Source organism: Neoarius graeffei, chromosome 20, assembly GCF_027579695.1.
Source record: "Neoarius graeffei isolate fNeoGra1 chromosome 20, fNeoGra1.pri, whole genome shotgun sequence".
Classification (NCBI taxonomy): Eukaryota; Metazoa; Chordata; class Actinopteri; order Siluriformes; family Ariidae; genus Neoarius; species Neoarius graeffei.
This window is the reverse complement of record NC_083588.1, coordinates 23,683,578-23,709,461: the sequence shown is the minus strand read 5'-3', so window position 1 is coordinate 23,709,461 and position 25,884 is coordinate 23,683,578. Positions and strand designations below refer to the sequence as shown.

Here is a 25,884-nt window from a genome sequence, read left to right as displayed (position 1 = left end):
ACAAGTGCACAGAAGTGCTACAAACACGCCTCATAAAGCAGTCTTTTGTTTTGTTCAGTGGATATATATGGTCTTAAATGAGCCAAGAAGTAATTACAGGACTAATTATTGGACCCATTTCTATTATAAGTGGAGATAATTTTTAATTTTAGAAATATCAATGTGTAGTATTACTAAGTAATTCTATCTAGAGCACAAGTTCCCAGTCCTGGTCCTGGTGTACCCACTATCCTACACATTGTTTTTCCTGCTCCCAGCACAACTGATTCAACTAATTAGCTTAATAACAGCCCTTTTTGAGTTGAAGTGGATGTGTTAGAGCAGAGAAAACACGAAACTGTGCAGGACAGAGGATACACTAGTATCAGGGTTGGGAACCTAGAGTACTGAAATGCCAAGAGAGATGCTATTTATTTATTCATTCAAATCCAGTACACTTATAATGGCATGCACAAATACTCTTAATACAGTAGTATCTTCCCATACCTCATGTGATGTTAGGGGGACTTGCAGAGCAGCTACATAACAATGTTGAGGCCCAGCAGCATTGTTCCAAACCTCAGGCACAGAGTAGGCGGTCTCCACTGTGATGGTGAACAGATTAGATTGAGAGAGCTGGGTGTCTGAGAGCAACGGCTCTGGTACACTGACTGTCACTTCCAGCGTTGGCTGTGGAAAGAGCGTCCCATAGTCCAGTAAAACAAATACAGAGGAGAAATTATTCACAATCAGACTCTCCGCTTATTACTCAGTTATTCATCATGAAGCATTTTTGAGTAACTACAGTGAATTATTCAACTACACAAATTATTAGGAAATGTATTCATTCATTTTTAATACATTTTCCTTCCACTTTTCCTGATCAGACTTCTCCATTCCTGGTTACAGATTCCAACTCTTCCTGGAGATCCTACAAACATTCCCAAGCCAACTATAAGATATAATCTATGCAGCAGCCCCTGGCTCTGCCCCAGGGTCTCCATCCAGAGGGAGGTTATTGATAAATTTTTCTCAACTGGCTTCGGACAAGCAGGGGCTCTACAACACTGAAGAGGTTCTTACCTCATGTTCCCCACCTGTAACCTCAACTTTATTTTATCAGTCACTACACACAGCTAATACTATGGGTTAGCCTAGTGGTTAGCATGTCCAACTCTCGACCTGGAGATCGCAAGTTCTACTCACGGTCGGGTCATACCAAAGACCATCATAAAAATGGTACCTACTACTGCGGGGGCGTGGTCAAGTGTCAGTCTGTGACCAGAGGGCGGAGTCAGGGAAGGTAAGTGGCAGAATCACTGCACCTGATGTTAATGTGTTTGTGTGTCTTCCCCAGTGACCGCGTCCTATTTAGGGAGCGAGAGCAGAGGGAGCTCTCTCCCCAACCAGACGACTTGTTTGTGCGTGCGTGTGTGGCTGGGAGAGTCAAATTTCCACTGAAAAGTGAAAATAGAGTTTTGTGAACTCAGTTCTGGCCTGCCGTCCTTCTGTGCTCCACCCACCCATACGAACTGCCACAGTGGTGCCGAAACCCGGGACTTGGAGCGCAGAAGCAGAACAGCCCCATGGAGTCCTCCCCTTTCGCCAACCTGGTCCATGCCCTCGCCACGGCCCAGCAAAGCCAGCACCAGGTGCTAGTCGCCCTCCAGAAGGAGCAGGAACAACAGTTCGAGGCCCTGGTGTTGGCTCAGCAGGAAGATCGACAGGCGTTCCAGCACCTCCTCGCGTCGGCGGGGTCCACCAACTCCACCGCCGCGGGCCCTTCCCCCCTCACCCTAACGAAGATGGGCCTGCAGGACGACCCCGAGGCCTTCCTCACGCTCTTTGAGCAGGTAGCACAGACCTCGGGGTGGCCGGTGGAAAGGCGCGCCTCCTCCCCCTGCTAAAGGGAGAGGCGCAGCTGGCCGCGCTACAGCTCCCTGCCGACCGCCGGCTGGCTTACGCGGACCTTCGCCGGGCCATCCTCCAGCATGTGGGGCGCACCCCCGAGCAACAACGACAGCGCTTCCGCGCTTTGCGCTTGGAGGAAGTCGGCCAGCCGTTCGCGTTTGGCCAGCAACTCCGGGACGCCTGCTGGCGGTGGTTGAGGGCCGACAACCGCAACGCCGAGGGAATCATCAACCCAGTGGTACTGGAGCAGTTCATCGCGCGCTTACCAGCAGGAACCGCAGAGTGGGTCCAGTGCCACCGTCCGGTGTCGCTGGATCAGGCAATCGAGCTGGCGGAGGACCATTTGGCAGCTGTCCCAACGGCAGGACAGCAGACAACCTCTTCTCTCCTCTCCTCTCTCTCTCCCCCTCCTCCTGTGTCTCATCTTCACCCTGTTCCCCCACTACGGAGGCGGGGGCCGGCGCCACCCCAGCCGGCCCGCCTCACCTGTGGTGCCCCCCCGTTTCTCCCTTCTGTGTCTGTCTCTCCCCCCCCTCAGGTGAGTGAGCCCCAGAGCACTAGTGCGGAGAGGAAGCCCGGGCCGGTTTGCTGGCGCTGCAGGGAGCCGGGCCACCTCCAACAGCAGTGCTCGGTAATGGAGGTGGGTGCGGTGGTTCGGATCCCCGACACGCCAGGAGCCGCCCTCGATCGGGCTGGAGCATATCACGTACCGGTGAGTGTCCAAGGGGATACATATTAGGCGTTGGTGGATTCTGGTTGTAATCAGACCTCAATCCACCAAGCCTGGTGCAAGACAGCAGCAATTGCGGCCTGCCCAAGGCCCAAGATCAAAAAGGGGGCGAGACAGTTCCCGGGGCTGGCTGGTTATCATCGTAGGTTTATACCTAATTATTCGGACGTCACCAGCCCGCTGACTGATCTGACTAAAAAGGGGGCACCAGATCCGGTCCAGTGGACGGAGCAATGCCAGCGGGCTTTTTCTGAGGTAAAGGCTGCACTGTGTGTGGGGCCACTTTTACACTCCCCTGACTTTTCTCTCCCCTTTATGTCACAGACGGATGCGTCAGACAGAGGGCTGGGGGCGGTTTTGTCCCAGGAGATGGAGGGGGAGGATCGCCCAGTGCTGTATATCAGTAGAAAGCTGTTGGTGCGTGAGGGGCGCTACAGCACCATTGAAAAGGAGTGCCTAGCAATCAAGTGGGCGGTCCTCGCCCTCCGTTACTACCTGCTGGGACGCCCTTTCACCCTCTGTTCGGACCACGCGCCCCTCCAGTGGCTCCACCGCATGAAGGATGCCAACGCGCAGATCACCCGTTGGTATCTGGCACTCTAACCCTTTAACTTCAAGGTGACCCACAGGCCGGGAGCACAGATGGTCATGGCGGACTTCCTCTCCCGTCGGGGGGGGGAGTTGGCTGCAGGCCGGACAGCTGCCCGGCCTGAGTCAGGCGGTGGGGGTAGGTATGTGGCAGCGGGGGCGTGGTCAAGCGTCGGTCTGTGACCGGAGGGCGGAGTCAGGGAAGGTAAGTGGCAGAATCACTGCACCTGATGTTAATTAATGTGTTTGTGTGTCTTCCCCAGTGACCGTGCCCTATTTAAGGACAGAGAGCGAGAGCAGAGGAAGCTCTCTCCCCAACCAGACGACTTGTGTTTGTGCATGTGTGTGTGGCTGGGAGAGTCAAATTTCCACTGAAAAGTGAAAATAAAAGAGTTTTGTGAACTCAGTTCTGGCCTGCCATCCTTCTGTGTTCCACCCACCCATACGAACTGCCACAACTACCATCTGGCAAGACATGCTGGAATACAGATGCGAGTGGGGGAAGTCAAACTCTTGCGGTTACCAGAGGACTAGCCCCCCACTCTAACCCTAGGCGAGGCCGAGGGCTACCAAAATGGAGATCGGTGCCGCACACATACACATACACACAACTAATGATCACAGGAAATGAAGGGAGATAGACTGACCAGTAAGCAGAAATGTACATCATTACAAAAGTGATGGACACTCACTTATCCAAAATTCCAATTTTTTTTTTTTTTTGTAATCCATAGGTTATCAATAGTAGTTCATGGGAATGTCCTAAGCTATATATCGGACCCTGCGAAAATTCATAGTTCTCCCACTTAGCTTGTAAAAACAGACACCTAAACCCCTAAGATATTTGGGAATCACACCAAATACACGTGAGCCCAATAAAATTCCCAGAAAAGCCACAGAATGTTATAGGACTTCCAAAAAGGATACTAGAATGCAATGTACACTACCGTTCAAAAGTTTGGGGTCACCCAGACAATTTTGTGTTTTCCATGAAAAGTCACACTTTTATTTACCACCATAAGTTGTAAAATGAATAGAAAATATAGTCAAGACATTTTTCTGGCCATTTCGAGCATTTAATCGACCCCACAAATGTGATGCTCCAGAAACTCAATCTGCTCAAAGGAGGGTCAGTTTTATAGCTTCTCTAAAGAGCTAAACTGTTTTCAGCTGTGCTAACATGATTGTACAAGGGTTTTCTAATCATCCATTAGCCTTCTGAGGCAATGAGCAAACACATTGTACCATTAGAACACTGGAGTGATAGTTGCTGGAAATGGGCCTCTATACACCTATGGAGATATTGCACCAAAAACCAGACATTTAGTAGAATTTAGCTAGAATAGTCATTTACCACATTAGCAATGTATAGAGTGTATTTCTGATTAGTTTAAAGTGATCTTCATTGAAAAGAACAGTGCTTTTCTTTCAAAAATAAGGAAATTTCAAAGTGACCCCAAACTTTTGAATGGTAGTGTACATTTAACATTCAGACTCACCCATAAAAATTTTATGGGAACCTCACAAAAATTAGGTCACATTAGATCATAAATTAGATCACATTTTTTAACCATTAGTAATATATAAAAATCTGATAAGGAACTTAAGATCAGACAGTATTTCAGTGGGCAAACCTTAATATAGTTTGTACTATGAACACCCATTAAAACACTAGTACATCTCAAACAATTATAATATTGTGAAAAAGTTCTTGTTTTTTGTAATTTAATTCAAAAAGGTAAACTTTCATATATTCTATATTCATTACATGTAAAGTGAAATATTTCAAGCACTTTTTTGTTTTACTTTTGATGATTATAGCTCATAGCTCATGAAAAACAGAAATCCAATATCTCAAATTATTAGAATATTTCCTCAGATCAATCAAAAAAGGATTTACAATACAGAAATGTCCAACTTCTGAAAAATATGGTCATTTATACACTCAGTACTTGGTTGGGGTTTCTTTACCACGAATTACTGCATCAGTGTGGCGTGGCATGGAGGCGATCAGCCTGTGGCACTGCTGAGGTGTTACTGAAGCCCAGTTTATCTTGTGCTAGAAAATACATCACCACTCGAAGATAAACTTCATATCTTTGCATGACCGTGTAATATCCTCTCTGTATACTCGAGTGCACTTGTCCAGTAAATCACCGTGATATTTTCATATATACACTGCCATATTCTGTTTTACTACTTCTACCAGGAGTTACCACAGTATACCACTGTTAATTAATTATACTGTATATTAAACTTCATGTAAAAAGTCATAGCTCTGTGTAATTTTAACAAGTTTCAGTGAAGAAACCAGAAAGAATAATAAGCACAAGAGTGTATTGCATGTTCCTTATATATTTTCTGCTAATAAACAGACTGTCTAATGGTACTTCAAATTGCTGTGCAATTCTTTCAACAAATCTATTAAAGAAGAATTATATGTTGCTGTGCCCTTACCTTAATTCCTCCATTCTGCAAGACAGTTGCATTGGGTGATCCATTTGCTGGGTGAACCACCACAATGGAGGAGAAGCTACACTGCCCTAAAATTCAAATAGGTCAGAAACTTCACAAAGGAAACCATTTTACCCCAGGCTCTCAGTTATCGTCATATCTGCATTAATTGGCTACTGTCTATTTTTTACTTCACATGTATGAATGAACAAAGCAAATGCTGAGATCTCACCATGCAACAGAGGAAGCAGGTCCACAACAGCCTGGCCCAAGACAAAAGTCTTCTCCTCTTTTTTCTTTTTTTCTTTTGGGAGGATCTCAAACAGGGTTACTAATGAGTCACAAAGATAGAGAAGTTTCAATTAGACTTTACTCCAAGCAGAGTGTGGCAGTAGTGGTGTGGTCAAGCACCAGTTTGTGAATGGAGAGCAAAGGTGAGTGGCAAAGTGGAAGCAACTGTTGTGAATTAATGTGCTGTCTGTGTGCATTTGTGTGCAGTGAGAGGGAGCAGATAAAAGGGGGAGAGGAGCAGAAAGTGATCAATTTCCCAGGGCTGAAGTCATGCCAGTGCATTACTTCCCAATAATTTAGTTAAGCCAGCTGAAAAGTGTGTTTTTGTTTGATTTGTGGTTTTGAAATAAAACTGAACGTGAACTTGATCCTGCCTGCCTGTGATTCATGGAAATGTTACACTGATGCTGAAAGCCGGGATGCTGAAAAAGAACCATCACCATGGAGTCTTCCCCATTCAGAGAGCTGGTCCATGGCCTTGCCGCCACCCAATAGAACCAGCACCAGTTGCTGGTCGCAATGAGGATGGAGCAGAAGCAGCACTTCAACGTTCTGCTGCAGGCCCAACAAGATGTGCTCCTGCATCTCATCACCCAGTGATGACACAGACACCAGCCCCGGAGTCTGTGGGATTCCCACACATCACCCTCACAAAAATAGGGAAGCACGATGACCCCGAGGCATTCATGGAGCTGTTCGAGCGATCCGCAGAGGCGTGGGGGTGGCCGGACGAGCAGCGAGTGGCCTGCCTGTTACTGCTCCTAAAGTGCAGCTCGCAGCTCAGCAACTGCCCGTGGAGAACTGGCTGATGTATGCAGACCTGAAGCATGAAATCCTCCAGCAATTCAGTCACTCCCCAGAGCAACATCGGCAGTGCTTCCATGCCCTGATGCTGAAGGAGGTTAGACTGCCCTTCGCCTATGGTCAACAGCTGCGGGACACCTGCCGATGGTGGTTGACAGCAGAGGACCACGACGTCAAGGGAGTCAGTCATCAATGCGGTGGCACTGGAGCAATTCATCACTTGGCTGCCAAGGGGGACAGTGGAATGGGTCCAGTGCCACTGCCTGGCATCACTGGATGGGGCCATTGAGCTGGCAGAAGACCATCTGGCAGCAGTTTCAGTGGCAAGCAGACATCCAGCATCATTTTCTCTTTCTCTGTCTCTGGCTCTCTTGTTCTGTGCCCCCCTCCTCTTGTTCCTTCCCTCCCTGCCATCCCCTCCCTGCACCACGGAAGCAGGGGCCATTTCCCCCGCAGCCAGCTCCCTGAGCCTGTGGTTCCCCTTCTCCCTCTTGCCCTTATGTTTCTGTGTCTTCCCCACAGGTGAGTGCTCCTTGCCCCAGCAGTGCAGAAGTGAGGCCTGGACCGGTGTGCTGGCACTGCAGAGAGCCTGGGCACTTCCAGGACCAGTGCCAGGTGATGGAGGTGGGGGCAGTGTTCCGGATCCACGACATGCCAGAAGCCACCCCTGATCGAGCTGGAATGTATTGCATACCAGTGAGTATCCAAGGGGGTACACATCGGGCATTGGTGGATTCAGGTTGTAATCAGACCTCCATACATCAAAGCCTGATTCAGTGCAGGGCACTGGGGAATGCACGTTTGGTGAAGGTTAAGTGTGTGTACGATGATGTACACAAATATCTGCTAATGCCCATCACTATTAATTTCTGGGGAGAAAAGCATAGTGTACAGGCGGTGCTTAGTCCAAGCCTCATCCATCTGCTGATCTTGGAAACCAATTGGCTGGGGTTTAAAACATTAATGAAACACAGTGGGTCCTGCAGTAGCACGTCATGGGGGAATTGCATCGCAACGTTGGCTGGGGAGTTAGTTCCAGGGCTGTTCATGTCAGCTCCACGTCATGATGACAGAGTGGGGAGAGCCCTCCTCCATCTCTGGGGAACCCCTTAGGGCAGGGATTCTCAAACATTTGCGATCTGGGGCCCCCCCCAACTGTAGCAAGTGTACTTTGAGCCCCCCCCCCCCCCAAAAAAAAAAAAGATAGACAAGCTATTATTATTATTATTATTATTGGGCTGTTTTTTTTATTGTTGTGTATTATTGTATTATTACAATGTTAGACAACAGTCCGAGACTGAAAATGTTTAATTTTGCCCTATATCCTTTAAAAAATTCCTGGATCCAGACATGGTTCCAGATCACCTTCAAAATTTAAGTTCTTCATTGGGCCAAGACATGTACCCAGTAAAATTTTCATGAAAATCCATCTGTACATTTTTTTCTGCAAAGTTGCTAACAAAAACATATGAATGAACAAACAAACTCAACCGGAGTACCAGAGGTAGTGTTAACGAACGTCTGTTGCCCCTTTTCCACCAAAGCAGTTCCAGGGCTGGTTCGGGGCCAGTGCTTAGTTTGGAACCAGGTTTTCTGTTTCCACTGACAAAGAACTGGCTCTGGGGCCAGAAAAACCGGTTCCAGGCTAGCACTAACTCTCTGCTGGGCCAGAGGAAAGAACCGCTTACGTCAGCAGGGGGGGCGGAGTTGTTAAGACCGACAACAATAAGACCGCGAAAGATCGCCATTTTTAAGCGACGAGAAGCAGCAGCTGTACAAACACGAAGTCATCCATTATTATTATTGTTGTTGTTGCTGCTGCTTCTTCCGCGTTGTTTTTGCTTCGATATTCGCGCCAAGGTTTATGCAAACGTAGCGACGTAACTGATGTATACAGTGACGTAATGACGTATACAACGATGTAACTGACATATACAGCGACGTAATGACGTGTCTTCTCTTAGCACCGCGAGTGATGGAAAAGCAAGCTGGTTCTCAGCTGGCTTGCAAGTTGAACGAGTTGTGAACCAGCACCAGCACTGACCCCAAACCAGCCCTGGAACTGATTTGGTGGAAAAGGGGTATCAGTGTGACACATGAGCCTGCTTTGTTTGGGAGAGTTCTCGAATTCTTGGCTCAATTTAATTAAACACAGCCTCAGGTCATCCTCAATCTGTGCGCAATTGTGGTACTTAGTTTTGAGCGCAGTCAGTTTTGAAAAGCCTGCCTCACACAAGTATGTTGACGCAAAAGGTAGGAGAATTTTTAAGGCAACATCACAGAGCTGGGGGTACTCCTACATCAGTGTTACCCAGAAGGATGTAAGAGAACAGGTGCTAAAAAGGTGCTTCAGCCTGCTGTCACTCTTCAGCTCAATAAGCTGCTCTTGCATTTGCAGTGAGAAATCGTTTGCGGTGCAAACAAATGGGTCCCGAACCCATGAAAATGACCGGTAGTCCTTGAAATAAGAAACAAACTCAGGGGTGATAGCGTTCCGGCGCCGCGCCGGATTTCCGGCGTACCGTGGCTGGGGAAAAAAAAAAATCTAGTTCGCCCATTGTCCTGTGTCATTCTGAGATGCGCAGATAGACAGTAAAGGGAATTCGCATGATATGGAACTAGTGGGAAAAAAGTGCCGTCACGGCTTCGTGCCGTGACGGCACTTTTTTCCCACTAGTTCCATATCATGCGAATTCCCTTTACTGTCTATCTGCGCATCTCAGAATGACACAGGACAATGGGCGAACTAGATTTTTTTTTTCCCCAGCCACGGTACGCCGGAAATCCGGCGCGGCGCCGGAACGCTATCACCCCTGCAAACTGCTGCTTAAGCCCAGACAGGTGATCTGCAGCTGATTGAAAAATAGAGGAGAAATCACTGCCACATACCTCAGTGATGAAGTCTGCGAGGCTGGGGAACATGTCACAATTTCTGACAATTATGTGGTCATGCCAGAGGACAAATTTTTGTATGAAAGCATCCACTCTGTCAGCAAGGACCAACACATTGGAATCTCGGCCTTGCAAAGACAGATTCAAACTATTCAGTCTGTCAAATATGTTGACCAAATACGAAAAGGAAGCTAGCCACAGGTAATCACAGAGGTGCTTGGGCAGTTCTGAATTGCTTTCGGTTAAAAACAATTTCACCCCTTCTCGCAGCTCATACAAGCACTGTAACACTCTCCCTCTGGAAAATCAGCTCTGTGTGCAAGAGCAGCTGTTCATGCCCAGAACCCATTTCCTGACAGAGGACCCTGAATAACCTTGAATTCAATGGACGCGACTTAATGTAATTTATCATCTGAACTGCCTGTTGAAGCACAGACTGGAAGAGTGTCTGCATTTTTTTTAGCTGCAAGTGCCTCGCGATGGATCATGCAATGAGTCCATCTTGCTAACGGATCTACCTGTTGAAGGCGTGTCACTAGGCCGCTCTCATGTCCTGTCAGTGATCATGCCCCATCGGTACAGATACCAACACACTTCTTCCAGACCAAGTCTGCATTTTTGACAAACAAGTCAATAAGATGAAAGATTGCTTCCCCAGTTGTATGGGTTTGAAGAGGAAGACAAAACAGAACATCCTCTTCAATCCCCTTGTCTTTCACAAACCTTATAAGCACCTGTAAGCACCTGAGCCTGCCCAGCAATATCAGTTGACTCATCTAAATGCAATGCATAGTAAGAACTCCGTCTAACTAGTTGTAGCAGTTGCTCCTTAACATCACTGGCCAAATCAGAGATCCTGCGAGCTACAGTGTTATTGGATAGTGGAATGTCACTAAGTTTAGCAGTGGCGCTTTCCCCCAGCATCATTCTGCAAATATCTTGTGCTGCAGGCAAAATCAGTGTCTTGGCTATAGTATGTGGCCTCCCAAGTTTAGCTATTCTTTGGGAGACCATGTACGAAGCTTCGAGACACTGACTAGACACAGTGGTATGTTTAGGTGGACTTTTGTAGATGAAGGGGATCATGCTTTCTTTTGAAATAATCCACCAGTTTGCAGATGCTCCAACCAAGCTCAATGAAAAAGAGGGAGATCTCCCTACACTCACCCCATAAAATAGGGAGAATTTTTTAAACCTTGAATGACATACACAAAGCTACAGGAAGATGCTAAATGATACACATACCTGTACAAATTATTTAAAATGTACAAAAACAAACAAGATTTCTGTATCAAAATAACATCTATTTATTCAAATTTTGTTATCTGTCAGTTGGGTGAAGTACAATCATATTAAAGAGGAAGTAATAAAATCTTGAAAAAAATTGCAAATAAAAAAAGTTCCAAAACAAAACCATTTGTCTTTTTGAAATTTAGAACTATAATAAAATAATATCAAGAATCAAATTTATAACAACATTAGGAGACAAATAAAACAATGTGGATGGATCACTGTTATAGGATAATTAAGTTTACTCATTGCAGTTACTGTCCTTTTTTCAAATCATAGAGTTTCAGTACCACAGTCTATTTATTCAGGAACTCTCTTCTCCATAAACTTAGTATTATACTGGACTGTTGCCTTCTTAGCCAAAGAGATCAAGGAGGTACTTGGTTTGGTCTCATAGCATGTGTTATCTGTGTTTATTAAAACATTTTTTAATAAGAAGTGGTAGGCCTATTAGATTGACACAGAATTTAAGGACTGGAATAAAAAGCTATTCTCTTATCTGTTAATAATTATTATATTATGGAAAAAACCCTTACTGTAGTGTGTCTTGTAGAGTTGTGATCAAGTTTTGAGCATTCGGTATATTGCACACTGGAATGCCTAGAAATCTGTTTTCAACTCTGAAGGTCATTTTGTCAATGTCATGCTCTGCCCCGGACTTCCACTCCGGAGATTACTTATCTCCCAGGTCAGCGCTAATCCGGATCCAGGACGGGAATTCCATCTTGCCTGCATTCGCTTCCTGTTTTTTTTCTGCTGTGTATATAAACGCCGTTCTCAGACAGGGACCTTGCCAGAACATATCGCTTGTTACTCTAGCCAGTTCTGTGCCTCTTATGCTTCTCATGGTTTTTCTCTCTAGCATTTGTTCTTGTTTATGGCTTTTTGCACTAAGTGTTTTTTCTTGTTCATGTTTTTTTTTTTGCACTAGTGTTTTTTGTCCTTGCCTGCCTCATTGTTTTGTCAAAGTTTTTTGTCTCTTTGTACCTGGACTATTTTGCTATTTGTTTTTTCATCCTGTTTATTTACCTTTTTGCCACACCCTTTTCCCTGGATTAAATCACCTTATTTATTGGATTACTGTCTGTGTTCTGCTTCTGGATCCTAATCTCGCACCTCATCTCGCCACCCTTAATAGTACTTTCTGGCCAACATGGATCCAGCAGAACTGACCCAGCTGAGAACGGCTACACAGCAGCAAGGAGCTCTCCTCGGGACCCACCAACAGGAGCTCCAACAGATTACCCAGAACCTCTCCACCCTGTCCAATTCACTCAACCTTCTAGCCACGCAACTCCAGCACTCCCAAGCCGTGCCTACCCCTGCCCAGCCGCATCCTTCACCTCCTGCCACTGCCGCTCTCCATGAACCGAGACTCCCTTCGCCTCAGCCCTACAGTGGAGAACCAGGTACCTGCAGATCTTTTCTGTCTCAATGTTCACTGATCTTGGAGCTACAACCTCTGGCCTTCCCCACAGAACGCTCCCGGGTAGCCTATACCATCACGCTCCTCACCAGCAAGGCCAGGGAATGGGGAACAGCGGTCTGGGACGCCGATGCATCCTTTTGTTCCAGCTTCAAAGAATTTTCCAAGGAAATGAGGCGAACACATTTGACTGTTCTCTGTCCGGCTGGGAGGCGGCTAGGGAGCTCATGGAGCTGCGGCAGGGGTCCTGATCTACTTCGTATTATGCCATCGAGTTCCGGACGTTGGCAGCATCATGCGGTTGGAACAAGAGTGCCCAGGTCAACGCGTTCCTACATGGCCTGTCCAACACCATTAAGGATGAACTAGTCTCTCGGGAACTGCCGTCCGACCTCTCCAGCCTCATGGACCTGGCCAATCGCATCGATGCTTGGATTCAACAACAGAGGAGAGAGAAGAACCGCCCCAGCTTCACCTCCTCTCCACCTTCTGCCTCGTCCGTCGAACCTATGCGGGTAGATCAGGTATGGGTGTCAGCGGAGGAACGACTGTGCCAGCGGAGCAAGGGGGCCTGCTTCTACTGCGGTCAGCAAGGACACATCTGCCAAGCTTGGCCGCTAAAAGGACGAGCCCACCAGTGAATCGAGGGGCCCTGGTGGGCAATGCTCGGAACCAGTCCCCTGCTGACCGACTGTTGCTCCCTGTTATCATCACCCACAACAACCGCCATCACCATCTTCAGGCACTTGTCGACTCAGGGGTGGACAGGAACCTGATCTACTCCACCACCGCCAAGGATCTCGGAATCCTGTTACTCGCCCTCGAGGTCCCTCTCACCATCCTGACACTCAATGGCACTGGCTTGACCACCATCACCCACCTTACCACCCCACTCACCTTAAGGATTTCAGGTAATCACTCCAAAAATATTCAATTTCACGTCATGAACGACCCTCACATTCCTGTCATTCTAGGACTACCTTGGCTGACGCAGCACAACCCTCACTTAAATTGGACTAATAACACCATCCAAGGCTGGAGTCCTTCCTGCCTGGCCTCCTGCCTGAACTCCGCTCTGCCTCCCACCAAACCACCACAGCCCTCAGCCAGCGAGTTTCCCGACCTCTCTCATGTGCCTCTGGAATACTGGACCTTAAGCTAGTTTTCAGTAAGACCCAAACAGTGTCCCCCCCTCCTCACAGACCCTACGACTGTGGTATCGACCTCCTGCTGGGGACAGCACCACCCAAAGGACGCCTCTACTCTCTTTCTCCTGCCGAAAGACAAGCCATGGAAAAATACATCACCGAGTCGCTGGCAGCTGGGATCATCCGCCCTTCCTCCTCCCCAGCAGGGGGCGGGGTTCTTCTTTGTTGAAAAGAAGGACAAGTCACTCCGCCCTGCATTGACTATCGGGGTCTCAATGCTATCACAATCAAGAATCGTTATCCACTACTGCTCATGACCATGGCCTTCGAACTACTCCAGGGAGCCAAAGTGTTTACTAAACTGTACTTACGCAATGCCTACCATCTCATTAGGATCAGGGAAGGGGATGAGTGGAAGATGGGCTTTAACACCACCACAGGCCACTACGAGTACCTCGTGGTCCCTTTCGGCCTGACCAACATGCCCGCGGTCTTCCAGGCACTAGTTAACGACGTCTTGAGGGACTTCCTTAACACCTTTGTCTTCATGTACCTGGATGACATCCTGATTTTCTCTCGCTCCCTGGAGGAACATCGGGGTCACGTCCGGCAGGTCCTCCAATGCCTGCTAGAAAACAAGCTGTTCGTCAAGGCGGAGAAAAGCGAGTTCCACCAAAGCTCTGTCTCATTCCTGGGGTTCATCATCTCTCCGGTGAAGATTCAGATGGACCCCCTCAAGCTGGAGGCAGTCGCTGACTGGCCCACCCCATCTTCAAGACAAGAGCTTCAGCGCTTCCTGGGGTTTGCCAACTTCTACAGGCACTTCATCAGTGACTTCAGCACGGTGGCCGGACCTCTCTCAGCCCTGACCTCGACCAAGACCCAGTTCAAGTGGGGGGAGGAAGTGGAGAAAGCCTTTTCCATGCTCAAGCGCAGGTTTACTACAGCACCCATTCTCATCATACCCAATCCAACCAAGCAGTTTATCGTTGAGGTCACCGCTTCCAAGTCAGGGGTCGGAGCCATTCTCTCCCAGAGAGAGCCAGTGACAACAAGGTCCACCTGTGCTCCTTCTTCTCCTGCTGGCTGTCCCCAGCCGAACGTAACTACGACATCGGTGACAGAGCTACTGGCTGTGAAACTAGCCTTGGAGAAATGGAGGCACTGGCTCAAGGGGTCTGATCTTCCCTTCCTAGTCTGGACCGACCATAAAAACCTGGAGTACCTCAAGTCCGCCAAACGCCTCAATTCTCGACAAGCCCGATGGTCTCTCTTCTTCTCCCGGTTCAAATTCACGCTCTCCTACCGCCCAGGCTCCAAGAACGGCAAACCCGATGCCCTGTTCAGGATGTTCTTTTTCTGCCAGGAGGAGTCCAAAATGCCTGTAACCATCCTCCCTCCACGCTGCCTGGTGGGGGCTGCTGTACTTGAGGTTGAGACACTAGTGCAGAAGGCCCTGGAGCAGGACCGTGGAGAAGGTAACTCCGACATTCCATGTAATCATCTGTTTGTTCCCTGTCCTGTGCAAACCCAGGTGCTGCAGTAGGGTCATGGCTCCAAGCTGGCCTGTCATCCGGGAGCTGCCTGAACCCTGGCACTCATCCAGCAGTGCTTCTGGTGGCCATCCATCAAGGAAGACGTTCAGGAGTTTGTGGCAGCCTGCGACACATGCTCCTGGAACAAGACAGCCAATCGACCCCCTGCCGGCTTGCTAAGACCCTTCCCGACTCCGCATCAACCTTGGTCTCACATCGCCCTGGACTTCGTCACAGGACTCCCCAACTCAGGTGGCAACACATGCATCCTCACTGTTATTGACTGTTTCTCTAAGACCATTCATTTCATCCCTCTGCCCAAGCTCCCCTCAGCCAAAGAAACCACTGAACTACTCATCCAGCACATTTTCTGTCTACATGGACTGCCCACTGACATCGTTTCTGACCGGGGTCCTCAGTTCACTGCACAATTCTGGAGGGCCTTCTGCAAACTCCTCGGGGCCACCTGTAGTCTCTCCTCAGGCTTCCACCCACAAACCAATGGCCAGGCAGAATGGGCGAACCAAGCTTTGGAGGTAGCACTCAGGTGTTCTTGGAGTAAGTACCTACCTTGGATTGAATATGTTCATAACACTCTCCCTTCCTCAGCCACAGGTCTCTCTCCATTCCAGTGCTCCCTAGGTTACCAACCACCACTGTTCCCCAGCCAAGAGAAGAAGGTCGCCATACTCTCAGCCCAGCAATTTATACGTCGCTGCAGGAGGACATGAGCATTGGCCCGGAGAAGACTCATTCGCTCCGCCCTCGCATCCAAGAGGCAGGCCAACAAACGCTGCTCCAAGGCACCCACCTACCAGGTAGGACAACAAGTCATGCTCTCCATGTGCCACCTGCCACTTAGAACCATCTCCCGCAAGCTAGCACCCAGGCTCCTTGGACCCTTTCCCATCAAGAAGGTAATCAACCCATGTTCCATTAGACTGGCATTACCACTCACCATGCGACATGTTTACCCCACCTTTCACGTATCACAGCTCAAACTGAACAGGATGTGAGTGGACCCCTGCCTGGTCACCTGGCTCTCCAGCTACCTCACCGACAGGCCACAGTACATCAGGCTGAAGGACATCACGTCTGATGCTGATTAGCAGCACCGGAGCACCCCAGGGCACGGTGCTGGCCCCTCTTCTCTTCACCCTGTACACTGCGGACTTCTGCTACAACTCTGAGCTGTGTCACATTCAGAAGTTTGCCGATGACACAGCCATCGCTGGGTACATCAGTGACGACAGAGAGGAGGAGTATAGGAGCCTGGTGAGGGACTTTGCTGTGTGATGCAACAGGAACCATCTGCAGCTCAACACCTCGAAGACCAAGGAGCTGGTCATTGACTTTGGGAGGTCCAGACCAAGGTCACGACCAGTTCTGATCGAGGGAGTCAAGGTGGAGGCTGTGGATTCCTACAAGTACCTTGGGCTGTGGCTGGACAGCAAGCTGGACACATCCAGGCTGGACAAACTGATCAGGTGGGCCGGCTCTGTGGTCGGCATGAAGCTAGACTCTCTGGTGATGGTGGCAGAGAAGAGGTCTGTGGACAAACTATTGAACATCATGGACGATGCCAGTCACCCTCTGCACACCGTCATCAGCAACCAGAGGAGTCTGTTCAGTGACAGAATGCTCCTTCCGAAGTGCAGGACAAACAGACTCAAAAACTCCTTTGTCCCTCATGCCATCAGACTGTACAACTCCTCCCCGGGGGGGGAGGAGGGTAACAGGAGGACAGAGGACGGGAAGGAGCAGTAGCCTAGCCTAACAATAAGCAATACCGGACAATGTGCAATATAATGTGCAATATTAAGTACAATATCTCTCCTGCCATCCCCCCCTTCTCCCCCCCCCTTTTTTAAAAATTTTTTTCAAATTTTTTATTTTTCCTCCTGGCGGCACGGTGGTGTAGTGGTTAGCGCTGTCACCTCACAGCAAGAAGGTCCGGGTTCGAGCCCCATGGCCAGCAAGGACCTTTCTGTGCGGAGTTTGCATGTTCTCCCCGTGTCCGCGTGGGTTTCCTCCAGGTGCTCCGGTTTCCCCCACAGTCCAAAGACATGCAGGTTAGGCTAACTGGTGGCTCTAAATTGACCGTAGGTGTGAATGTGAGTGTGAATGGTTTTCTGTGTCTATGTGTCAGCCCTGTGATGACCTGGCGACTTGTCCAGGGTGTACCCCGCCTTTCACCCGTAGTCAGCTGGGATAGGCTCCAGCTTGCCTGCGACCCTGTAGAACAGGATAAAGTGGCTAGAGATAATGAGATGAGATTTTTCCTCCTCCCCCTTCCTCTCTTCCCTATATCTTATTCTTTTTATATTTGTATATGTAAATACTTAATTTATTTTATTTTATCTAGAAGTTTTCCTCTATTTCTTTTCTCTGTTTATCTGTAATGATGCTGCTGGAATCTTAATTTCCCTGAGGGAACCCTCGCAAAGGGATCAATAAAGTTTTATCTAATCTGTCTATCTAATCTATCTATCTAAACCTGTGGTCTCCAGTCCAATTCCATCTTGCCTGCATTCACGTCCTGTTTTTTTTTTCTGCTGTGTATATAAACGCCGTTCTCAGACAGGGACCTTGCCAGAATGTCTCACTTGTTACTCTAGCCAGTTCTGTGCCTCTTATGCTTCTCATGGTTTTTCTCTCTAGCGTTTGTTATTGTTCATGGTTTTTTGCACTAAGCGTTTTTTCTTGTTCATGGTTTTTTGCACTAGCATTTTTTGTCCTTGCCTGCCTCGTTGTTTTGTCAAAGTTTTTTGTCTCTTTGTACCTGGACTATTTTGCTATTTGTTTTTTCATCCTGTTTATTTACCTTTTTGCCACGCCTTTTTCCCTGGATTAAATCACCTTATTTATTGGATTACTGTCTGCGTTCTGCTTCTGGATCCTAATCTCGCACCTCATCTCACCACCCTTAACAGTCAAGCAGTCTGACCATGATGGCACAAGCTTTGTCATCTGACCTTTTGTTGGACTCCTCCATCATGATGGTGATCGGTCCCTCTTGAGCAGTTTCCACAATGTTTTCCATATAGTGAGGAGCAAGAGCCTTATTAATTAAAGCTGTGGTTTTTGTGTGTCCACACTGATATTTTTCTGCTATCCTGCTGTCTGGGAAAAGCTGCCTTCACAAGCCGAGTTATATGGTCGGCAACAGAAAATGGTAAGTTATGCTCAGCTATAAACTGGCAAAACAGTACCTCAGCTTTTGTCACTTTATCATCCACAGTTTCAGTTACTAATATTGACTGACATAGATCAGTCAATCTTGCTTGAGTACCACTCTGTTTGGCAGAACGTTCACTGTCTGTGTTTTTGTCGATCGGAATGTTTTCGAAGATCGTTTTTACCTCCATAGGCTACCGAGAAAGTCTCAAAACAGTAAACACACTCGGCGAACGTCAGTCCTTTCTTGCTCTCTCTGACCCATAGATACTCCATTTTCCTACTCGACTGATACTACAAGTACTTCGTTGACTTCTTAGGCAGTTGAGAGCCATCAGGTTCTGTATTTTGTCGTTTTGGCATCCTTAATGTACTCCTTTTCGTTGGTCAATGCAAAAAATCTGGTAGAAAACTAAAAGTACACAGATTTACTTTTGGCAGAAGGCTAGAACTAGACTGGGTGAGGTGACATCTTACGGAGAAAATAGTAACCGACGATTGAGTGGTGCTGCAATCACCTTCCACAGAAAAAAACTGCATAAAAATAATTTGACTTCAGTCAACGAAATGTCGGGAGGATTTTTTTTCACATGTCGGGAGATCTGGAGATTTTTTAGAAAAGTGCCAAATGACGGGAGATCTGCATTATCGGGAGACTTGGAGCCTCAGGGTTTGTTTTTCATGTCAGGGTGTTTGGTGTCCAAATGCCTCTTTAATTTGCACGGTTTCATGCAGTCATTGGCAAGCACCTCCGCACAAAACACATTGTGGACGTGGTTCCAGTAACAGAAAAACCAAATTGTAAATAACTTTCGTCATATTTGTGGAGTTTTGTTTTTTTGGGAACTGGTGCATCAGTGGGACCAGCTCTTTTTTTCACGCATTAGAAATTTGTCCATATTGTTTATTAACCCAATAAAAGATCATTATGCTGTAAGCAAAGGGACTTGCTCAGCTAAGAATGCTAGCATCTTACCACCATGCACCAGACTTAGCTCTGCTAAAATGAGCAATCTACAAACCGTGATTAATGTAATTAAGTTAAAATATAATTAACTCTGATACATTGTTGGACCTTACAATTTTTAATCGAAAAAAGTGGGGGAAAGAGAGAAAAAAGTAGGAGAAAGGTTAAAGAAAGGAGAAAGAGTAGGTTGACAAGTAGGCAAAGGAGAAAGCAAGTTGACAAGTAGGAAAGAGAGATGGTAAGATCGGATTTAAATGGAGTTTTAAAGCAAGAAAAGAGGGCTGAAATGGTCTTTAAAAAGACTGTTTAAATTATTACTGCAATAGAAGTGCTGGAAGGTTACCTATATATGCAAGGATATAGCCTTTAAAAAGGTTGTTGGTAAAAGGTAATTGAAAAGCTAATAGTAGGCTATATGAAAGCTGCAGTGGTACGAACGCGGTTCGATTGCACAGTGGTGTGTTTCCGATGTCTGTGATCTCCTATGTACTTGAGGTGTGTCTATAAAAGTTCCTTGCTGAGATTTCAAATAACTCTCCGTTTTCATTGGCTGGACTGAAGACGTTCGTTATTTGTTGGTACAACTGTAAACCAGCCCCTTGCATTTGCCACTGAGTGGTCTGTGACCACACGCCCCACTTGCTGAGTGTCCCCTCCCAGTTTGAGAACCACTGCCTTAGGGGATTTCCCATAGGAACAGGCACATGAGTCTCTGAGACGTGCTTTTGACCAAGTGAATGTAATTGATGGCCAACCTCCAGCCTAACATTGCACTTTCCTTCCTATATGTCTGTGAAGATTCTCAGTCATCCAGGTCATAGTAAACTGTGGGTGGTAAAAGAGCAACTGAACTTGCTTGAAGATTCTTGAAGACATTTCACCTCTCACCTGAAAGGCTTCTTCAGTTCTGTCTGACTAATAGGGAGTATCAGGTATTTATCCTCTAAAAACTGAAGAAGCCTTTCAGATGAGAGGTGAAACATCTTCAAGAATCTTCAAGCAAGTCCAGTTGCTCTCTTTTACCACCCACAGTTTCCTTCCCATACTTTTGTATTATGGATGGGTTGTATCTAGTGATGCAGGACACTCAAATGAAAGAAAAGAGAACAGTTGTTGGTCCTGAAGAGCTATAGGGAACTTTTACTCCATGCGGCTCATAATCCTATGGCTGGGCATTTTGGGGAGGATAAACCACTAAATCATCTCATGGCCCATTTCTATTGGCCAGAGACTCATGCCGATGCCTGCAGGTAGTGTGTGGCATGTTGCAAATGCCAGCTGGTAAACCCAGGAGGCACACCAAAAGCGCCATTGTGCCCATTACCATTAATTGAGATCCCCTTTGAAAAAAATTGGCTTGGATCTCATCGGGCCATTAGATCGATCTGCATGCAGGCATCACTTTGCGTTAGTCATAATGAATTATGCAACGCCATATCCAGAAGCAGTGCATCCCCGCAATGTCTCAGCGCATAGTGTTGTGGAGGCACTCTTCCACATTCTCCCAAGTCAGGATTCCAAAAGAAATCCTGACTGATCAAGGTACTACTTTCATGTCATGCACACTATGTGAATTATATGAATTATTGGAGATTAAATCGATTTGTCCTAGTGTTCATCATCTGCAAGCGGACAGGCTGGTCAGACAATTAACCAAAGACTTAAAAATATGATTCGTAAGTTCATTCACAGGGATGCTAAAAACTGGGACAGGTAGCTAGACCCTCTGTTTGCAGTGTGTGAGGTCCCACAAGCCTCCACTGGGATTTCCCCATTTTGAATTGCTGTATGGGCGCAAGCCCCATGGTATCTTAGACATTACAGAAAATTGGGAGGAAAGGTCTTCTCAAAGCAAAAACAATATGTTCTTAACCTGAGAGCAAAACTTCATGCACTGAGTCACATAACTCAGGAGAATTTGCTACAGGCCCTAGAACATCAATCTCACCTGTACAACAGAGGGACACAACTAAAGGAATTTGTACCGGGAGATAAAGTTCTCATTTTACTGCCCACTTAAAGTTCAAAACTGCCTGCCAAGTGGCAAGGGCCCTTTGAGGTCACACGGCGAATTGAGGAGGTCAACTATGAGGTCAAGCGTCCAGACAGGGGTGACGTGTTAATTTTACCACCTCAATCTCCTGAAACTATGGAAAGAGGAGATTTCAGTGGCCCTGGTGACAATAGTTCTGGCCAGAGCTGGGACTGGAGGTAAGACTAAAGTGTGGTCCAATTCACCCCAGTCCCCTGTGGGGACCACCTCTCACAGTCCCAGAGAGCACAGGTCATTAGATTGCAGGAGGAATTCTCTAATATATTCGTGCCCTTCCCTGGTCACACTGACCTCATAGAACACCACATTCAGACCCCCCCCCAGGGGTGGTGGTGCACAGCCGCCTGTATCGGCGACTGGAACAGCCCGGTGGTCTTGGTTGCCAAGATCAACAGGTCAGTCCGGTTCTGTGTAGACTATAGAAAAGTCAACATGGTGTCTAAATTTGATGCATATCCGATGCCTCGCATTGATGAGCTGCTCGATTGGTTAGACACGGTTTGCTTTTACACAACACTGGATTTAACAAAGGTATATTGGTAGATCCCCTTGACCCCATTATCCTGTGGAAAAAAAAGGCCTTTTCCACTCTGTTCAGTTACACAAATTTGTCACTTTTCCTTTCGAGTTGTTTGGGGCCCCTGTGATGTTTCAGCGTAACATGGACCAAATTCTCCGTCCCCACAATGTGCATGCACTGGCCTACTTAGATGATATAATCATTTATAGTAATAATTGAGAGCGGTATCTACAACATCTCAGGGTGGTCCTGAGGACACGGAGGCATGCGGGACTCACAGCAAACCCGAAGGAGAGTGTGCAATTGAGCGAGTGGAAGTACAGTATCTGGGCTTTCACTTGGGTCATGGGCAGGTGCATCCCCAAATTGATAAGACTTCAGCAATTGCGACCTGCCCAAGACCTAAGACCAAAAAGGGAGTAAGGCAGTTCCTGGGGCTGGCTGGCTATCATAGGTGGTTCATGCCTAATTTTTCAGACATCACCAGTCCACTGACTGACCTCACAAAAAAAGGGGGCACCAGATCCAGTCCAGTGGACAGAGCCATGCCAACAGGCCTTTAACCAGGTAAAAGCTGTATTGTGTGGGTGGCCACTTTTATACTCCCCTGACTTCTCTCTCCCTTTTGTATTGCTGAAAGATGTGTTGGACAAAGGGTTGGAGGCCGTTTTGTCCCAAAAGGTGGAGGGAGAGGAGTGCCCTGTGCTGTACATCAGCCGCAAGCTCTCCAGGCAGGAGATGAAGTACAGCACCATTGAGAAGGAGTGCTTGGCCATCAAATGGGTGGTCCTCTCCCTCTGCTCGGATCATGCCCCATGCCAATGGCTCCACCACATGAAGGATGCCAATGCCTGGATCACCCATTGGTATCTGGCTCTGCAGCCTTTTAAGTTCGCAGTGGTCCACAGGTCGGGGGCACAGATGGTGGTAGGGGACTATTCCTCCCAGCGGGTGGGAGTCAGGTGCAGGCCAGCCTGAGTCAGGCGGTGGGGGTATGTGGCAGTGGGGGCGTGGTCAAGTGCCAGTTTGTGAATGGAGAACGAAGCCGGGTAAGGTGAGTGGCAAAGTGGAAGCACCTGTTGTGAATTAATGTGCTGTCTGTGTGTGTTTGTGTGCAGTGAGAGGGAGCAGATAAAAGGGGGAGAGGAGCAGAAAGTGATCATCTTCCCTGGGCATTGCATTACACCCCAATAATTTTGTTAGGCCAGCTCAAAAGCGTGTTTTTGTTTGGTTTGTGGTTTTGAAATAAAACAAAGTGAATTTGACCCTGCCTGCCTATGATTCAGCATCCACTGTAATCAGGGAAATATTACAGAGTTAATTAAATTAAGCATACACACAAACAAACATTATATTTTCAGCTAGTGTTGAGTGCAAATGAGTGCAGGCCCCATAATTTCTGGCTCAAAAACGGTGAATATTACAACTGACATGATCCAAAAGCTGCTTTTGAGATAGGAAATATTTATTTTTGTTTGACATCAGACAGCACTAAGAATTTTTAGAGAAATCTGACTTAACTATTCATAAGAATATTTGTGAATTTTGACTAATCACATTTTAGAAATGTATTTGGTGATACTTCAAAAAATCTGGCTATTTAATAGAGCCATAACTTTTTTCAAACTTCCCAGAATATAAGTCCAAGCAGACAGCCATGAGTGGCATGGTGGTGCAATGGAGAGTTGTCACCTAATATTTCAAGGGTTTCTGGTTCAATCCTGTGCTAGGGTTACTCTGTGTGGAGTTTCACATGTTCTCCCCATGTCCATGTGAGTTTCCACTGGTTTCCTCCCACCACTAAAAATATGCCAATAGGGTTACTGACTACACTAAATTGTCTGAAGGTATGAATGAATGCGTGTGCATGGTTTCCTGTGATAGACTGGCATTCCATCCAGGATGAACAGGATAAAATGTTTACTGAAGATGAATGAATCATGAATTTAGAAATATAATAACTTTGAGAAGGGTGGATTGTGATTTCATGCCTCAGGCAAATGTCTGAGGGACCCCACTTTGAGAACCACTGGCCTAAATGGCTTATGAATAACTGACTTCATTCTCTATCCACATTCACTGGATAGGAGCAATCGTATGCTCTGATTGGCTACTTTACTACTAGGCAATCAGCTCATATACTGTGAGTAGAGAAAAACAAAATGGCAGAGCGCATCAAGTCAGATACATCACTTTGTTGTCAAGTATTTAAAAGAAACAGAAATAGCTAAAAGAATATAGTTTTTGTTTTTTTTCCAACCCAATATCTCCTGTTCCACACTCCAGCCCAGTTGGTGGCAGTAATGCACCTTTAAACTAGTTTGCCAACTTACAAAAAAACCCAAAAGAAGAAGAAAATGGAGCGTGTTGCTGAGCCAACTAAGGATTACATAAAAACTCCACTAGAAAACAAAACTCCCAAAAATGCAAAAAACAAAGACAACAAAATATGAAATAGAAGTATTTGATGGTAAAAATGTATATATATATTTTTCAAGAATTAGTATAGCATTTTTCACAAATTGCTACTGTCATTTCGCTGGTTTGTTTACATTCTAAGCGAAAATTATTTTGTTGGATGTTTTGTACAAAGTTTTTACTTATCAAATTTGCAAAAAATAAAAATGCTCTGTTTCTCAAAATCTAGTGAATGTGGATAGAAGTTATCCCACTTAATCTTGTCATACATGGCTTATAGCCGACGAGGCGCGTACTACTTGATTTCATGGAATAACCATTATATTACTCATTGACTGACAAATGGGAAGCAGGGCAATGTAAAAGATCAAAATCATTAAAATCAGAAAGTTTTTTTCTCCACCTCATACACACATTCATCCACTCACATATGACGGGTTTATGTGCTAGATCATTCAGGGTGTGGGTCACTTCTGAACATTCAAAGCCACAGGTGAAGTTGTAGTTCACATCTTCTTCCATAGGCACCAGCAGCTTCTGTGATTCTCCCAACACCACGCCATTAAATTCAGCACCCACAAAGCTGAGAAAGGGCTGGTTTCTGTTATCTCCCTGAAATCATGCCAAAGCAGCTGTTTAATACTGGGTTATATATTTATTTTTTAAAAAATCAATATGCATCTTTCTTGAACAGGGCATGGACCCCCTAAAGTCCCTAAAGGTGCTATTTTATTTCTTGTACGCAGAAGATAATAAGTAAACTTGTGCACACAAGTTAGCCTATTTATAAATATGTGATCCTCCATTACAAAATTGGAATCCTCCATTACTAGTTGGAATCCGCACGTCACAATTTTGAGATACATGGGGAAATACATTGTCTGGGCTAAAATAGTCAAATTTTAGATTTTGGCATAATATCAGAACAATGTCTTCACTTTTGTGTTTTGAAAGAATTTTGCAGAAATTCATACCTTTATGACCTTGAAAACATGCTTTTATTGAGATGAGGTATTCAAATCCTCGTAGAAATTCGTTTAAAAAAAAGAACAAAAAACACCCTTCAGACTTTGTACCAGTGGTCACATATTTCTGAGGATAACCCTTCATATCTGGTATCAAAATACAGTGGTGATTTTTCCATGCTCTAGATTCAGTAATCATTTTAACATAATTTCAACAAGTAGTCAATAAAATGGTATAAAACAAACTTGTCTTTTTGTGTCAACAAAATTTGTATTATGGGATTTAATCTCCTTGTTGTGATGAATGATGGCTTCTGATTGGCTGTGTGTTGCAAACTGTGCATGCGAAGGAGCAGTGAAGCCAATCAGAAGCCGCCTTATAGATTATGCATTACATAGTTCTTGTATGAACCATTACAAAGATCTTAAATCTTTAAACAATATTTAAAAGTTGAGCAAATCAGTTGTGAATTTCTTCACACAACCCTGGGAAGAGGATACTATAACTGATATCAATAACAACGAAGATGAATTCAAGGAAGACTTTGACCCGAAAAAGACCAATTTTGAGTTTGTCATGGAAAGTGCTGCTTGTGGTAAATGCACTGCCAATGCCAATGAGAGAAAGCTTCAATATGTAGGTGAGTAACATATTTATATATTGTGGGCAGCTACTATGATCTTTCTGTAGTGTGTTGAAGTTGTTGCAAGGGGCATCATAAAAACAGTGGGAATC

At 46.2% G+C, this 25,884-nt stretch overlaps 1 protein-coding gene across 1 annotated transcript in view; it reads right to left on the bottom strand.

Annotated features, from left to right (window-relative positions):
* Nucleotides 1-25,884, bottom strand: part of cfap70 (cilia and flagella associated protein 70) — a 134,467-nt gene that overhangs the window by 72,143 nt on the left and 36,440 nt on the right. Inside the window, exons 2-5 of the mRNA XM_060902388.1 lie at nt 24,612-24,795; nt 5,895-5,993; nt 5,666-5,751; nt 487-669 (exon numbers count right to left, since the gene is read on the bottom strand). Of these exons, the coding sequence (XP_060758371.1) occupies nt 487-669; nt 5,666-5,751; nt 5,895-5,993; nt 24,612-24,795 (552 nt within the window). The remainder of the gene's footprint in view (nt 1-486; nt 670-5,665; nt 5,752-5,894; nt 5,994-24,611; nt 24,796-25,884) is intronic.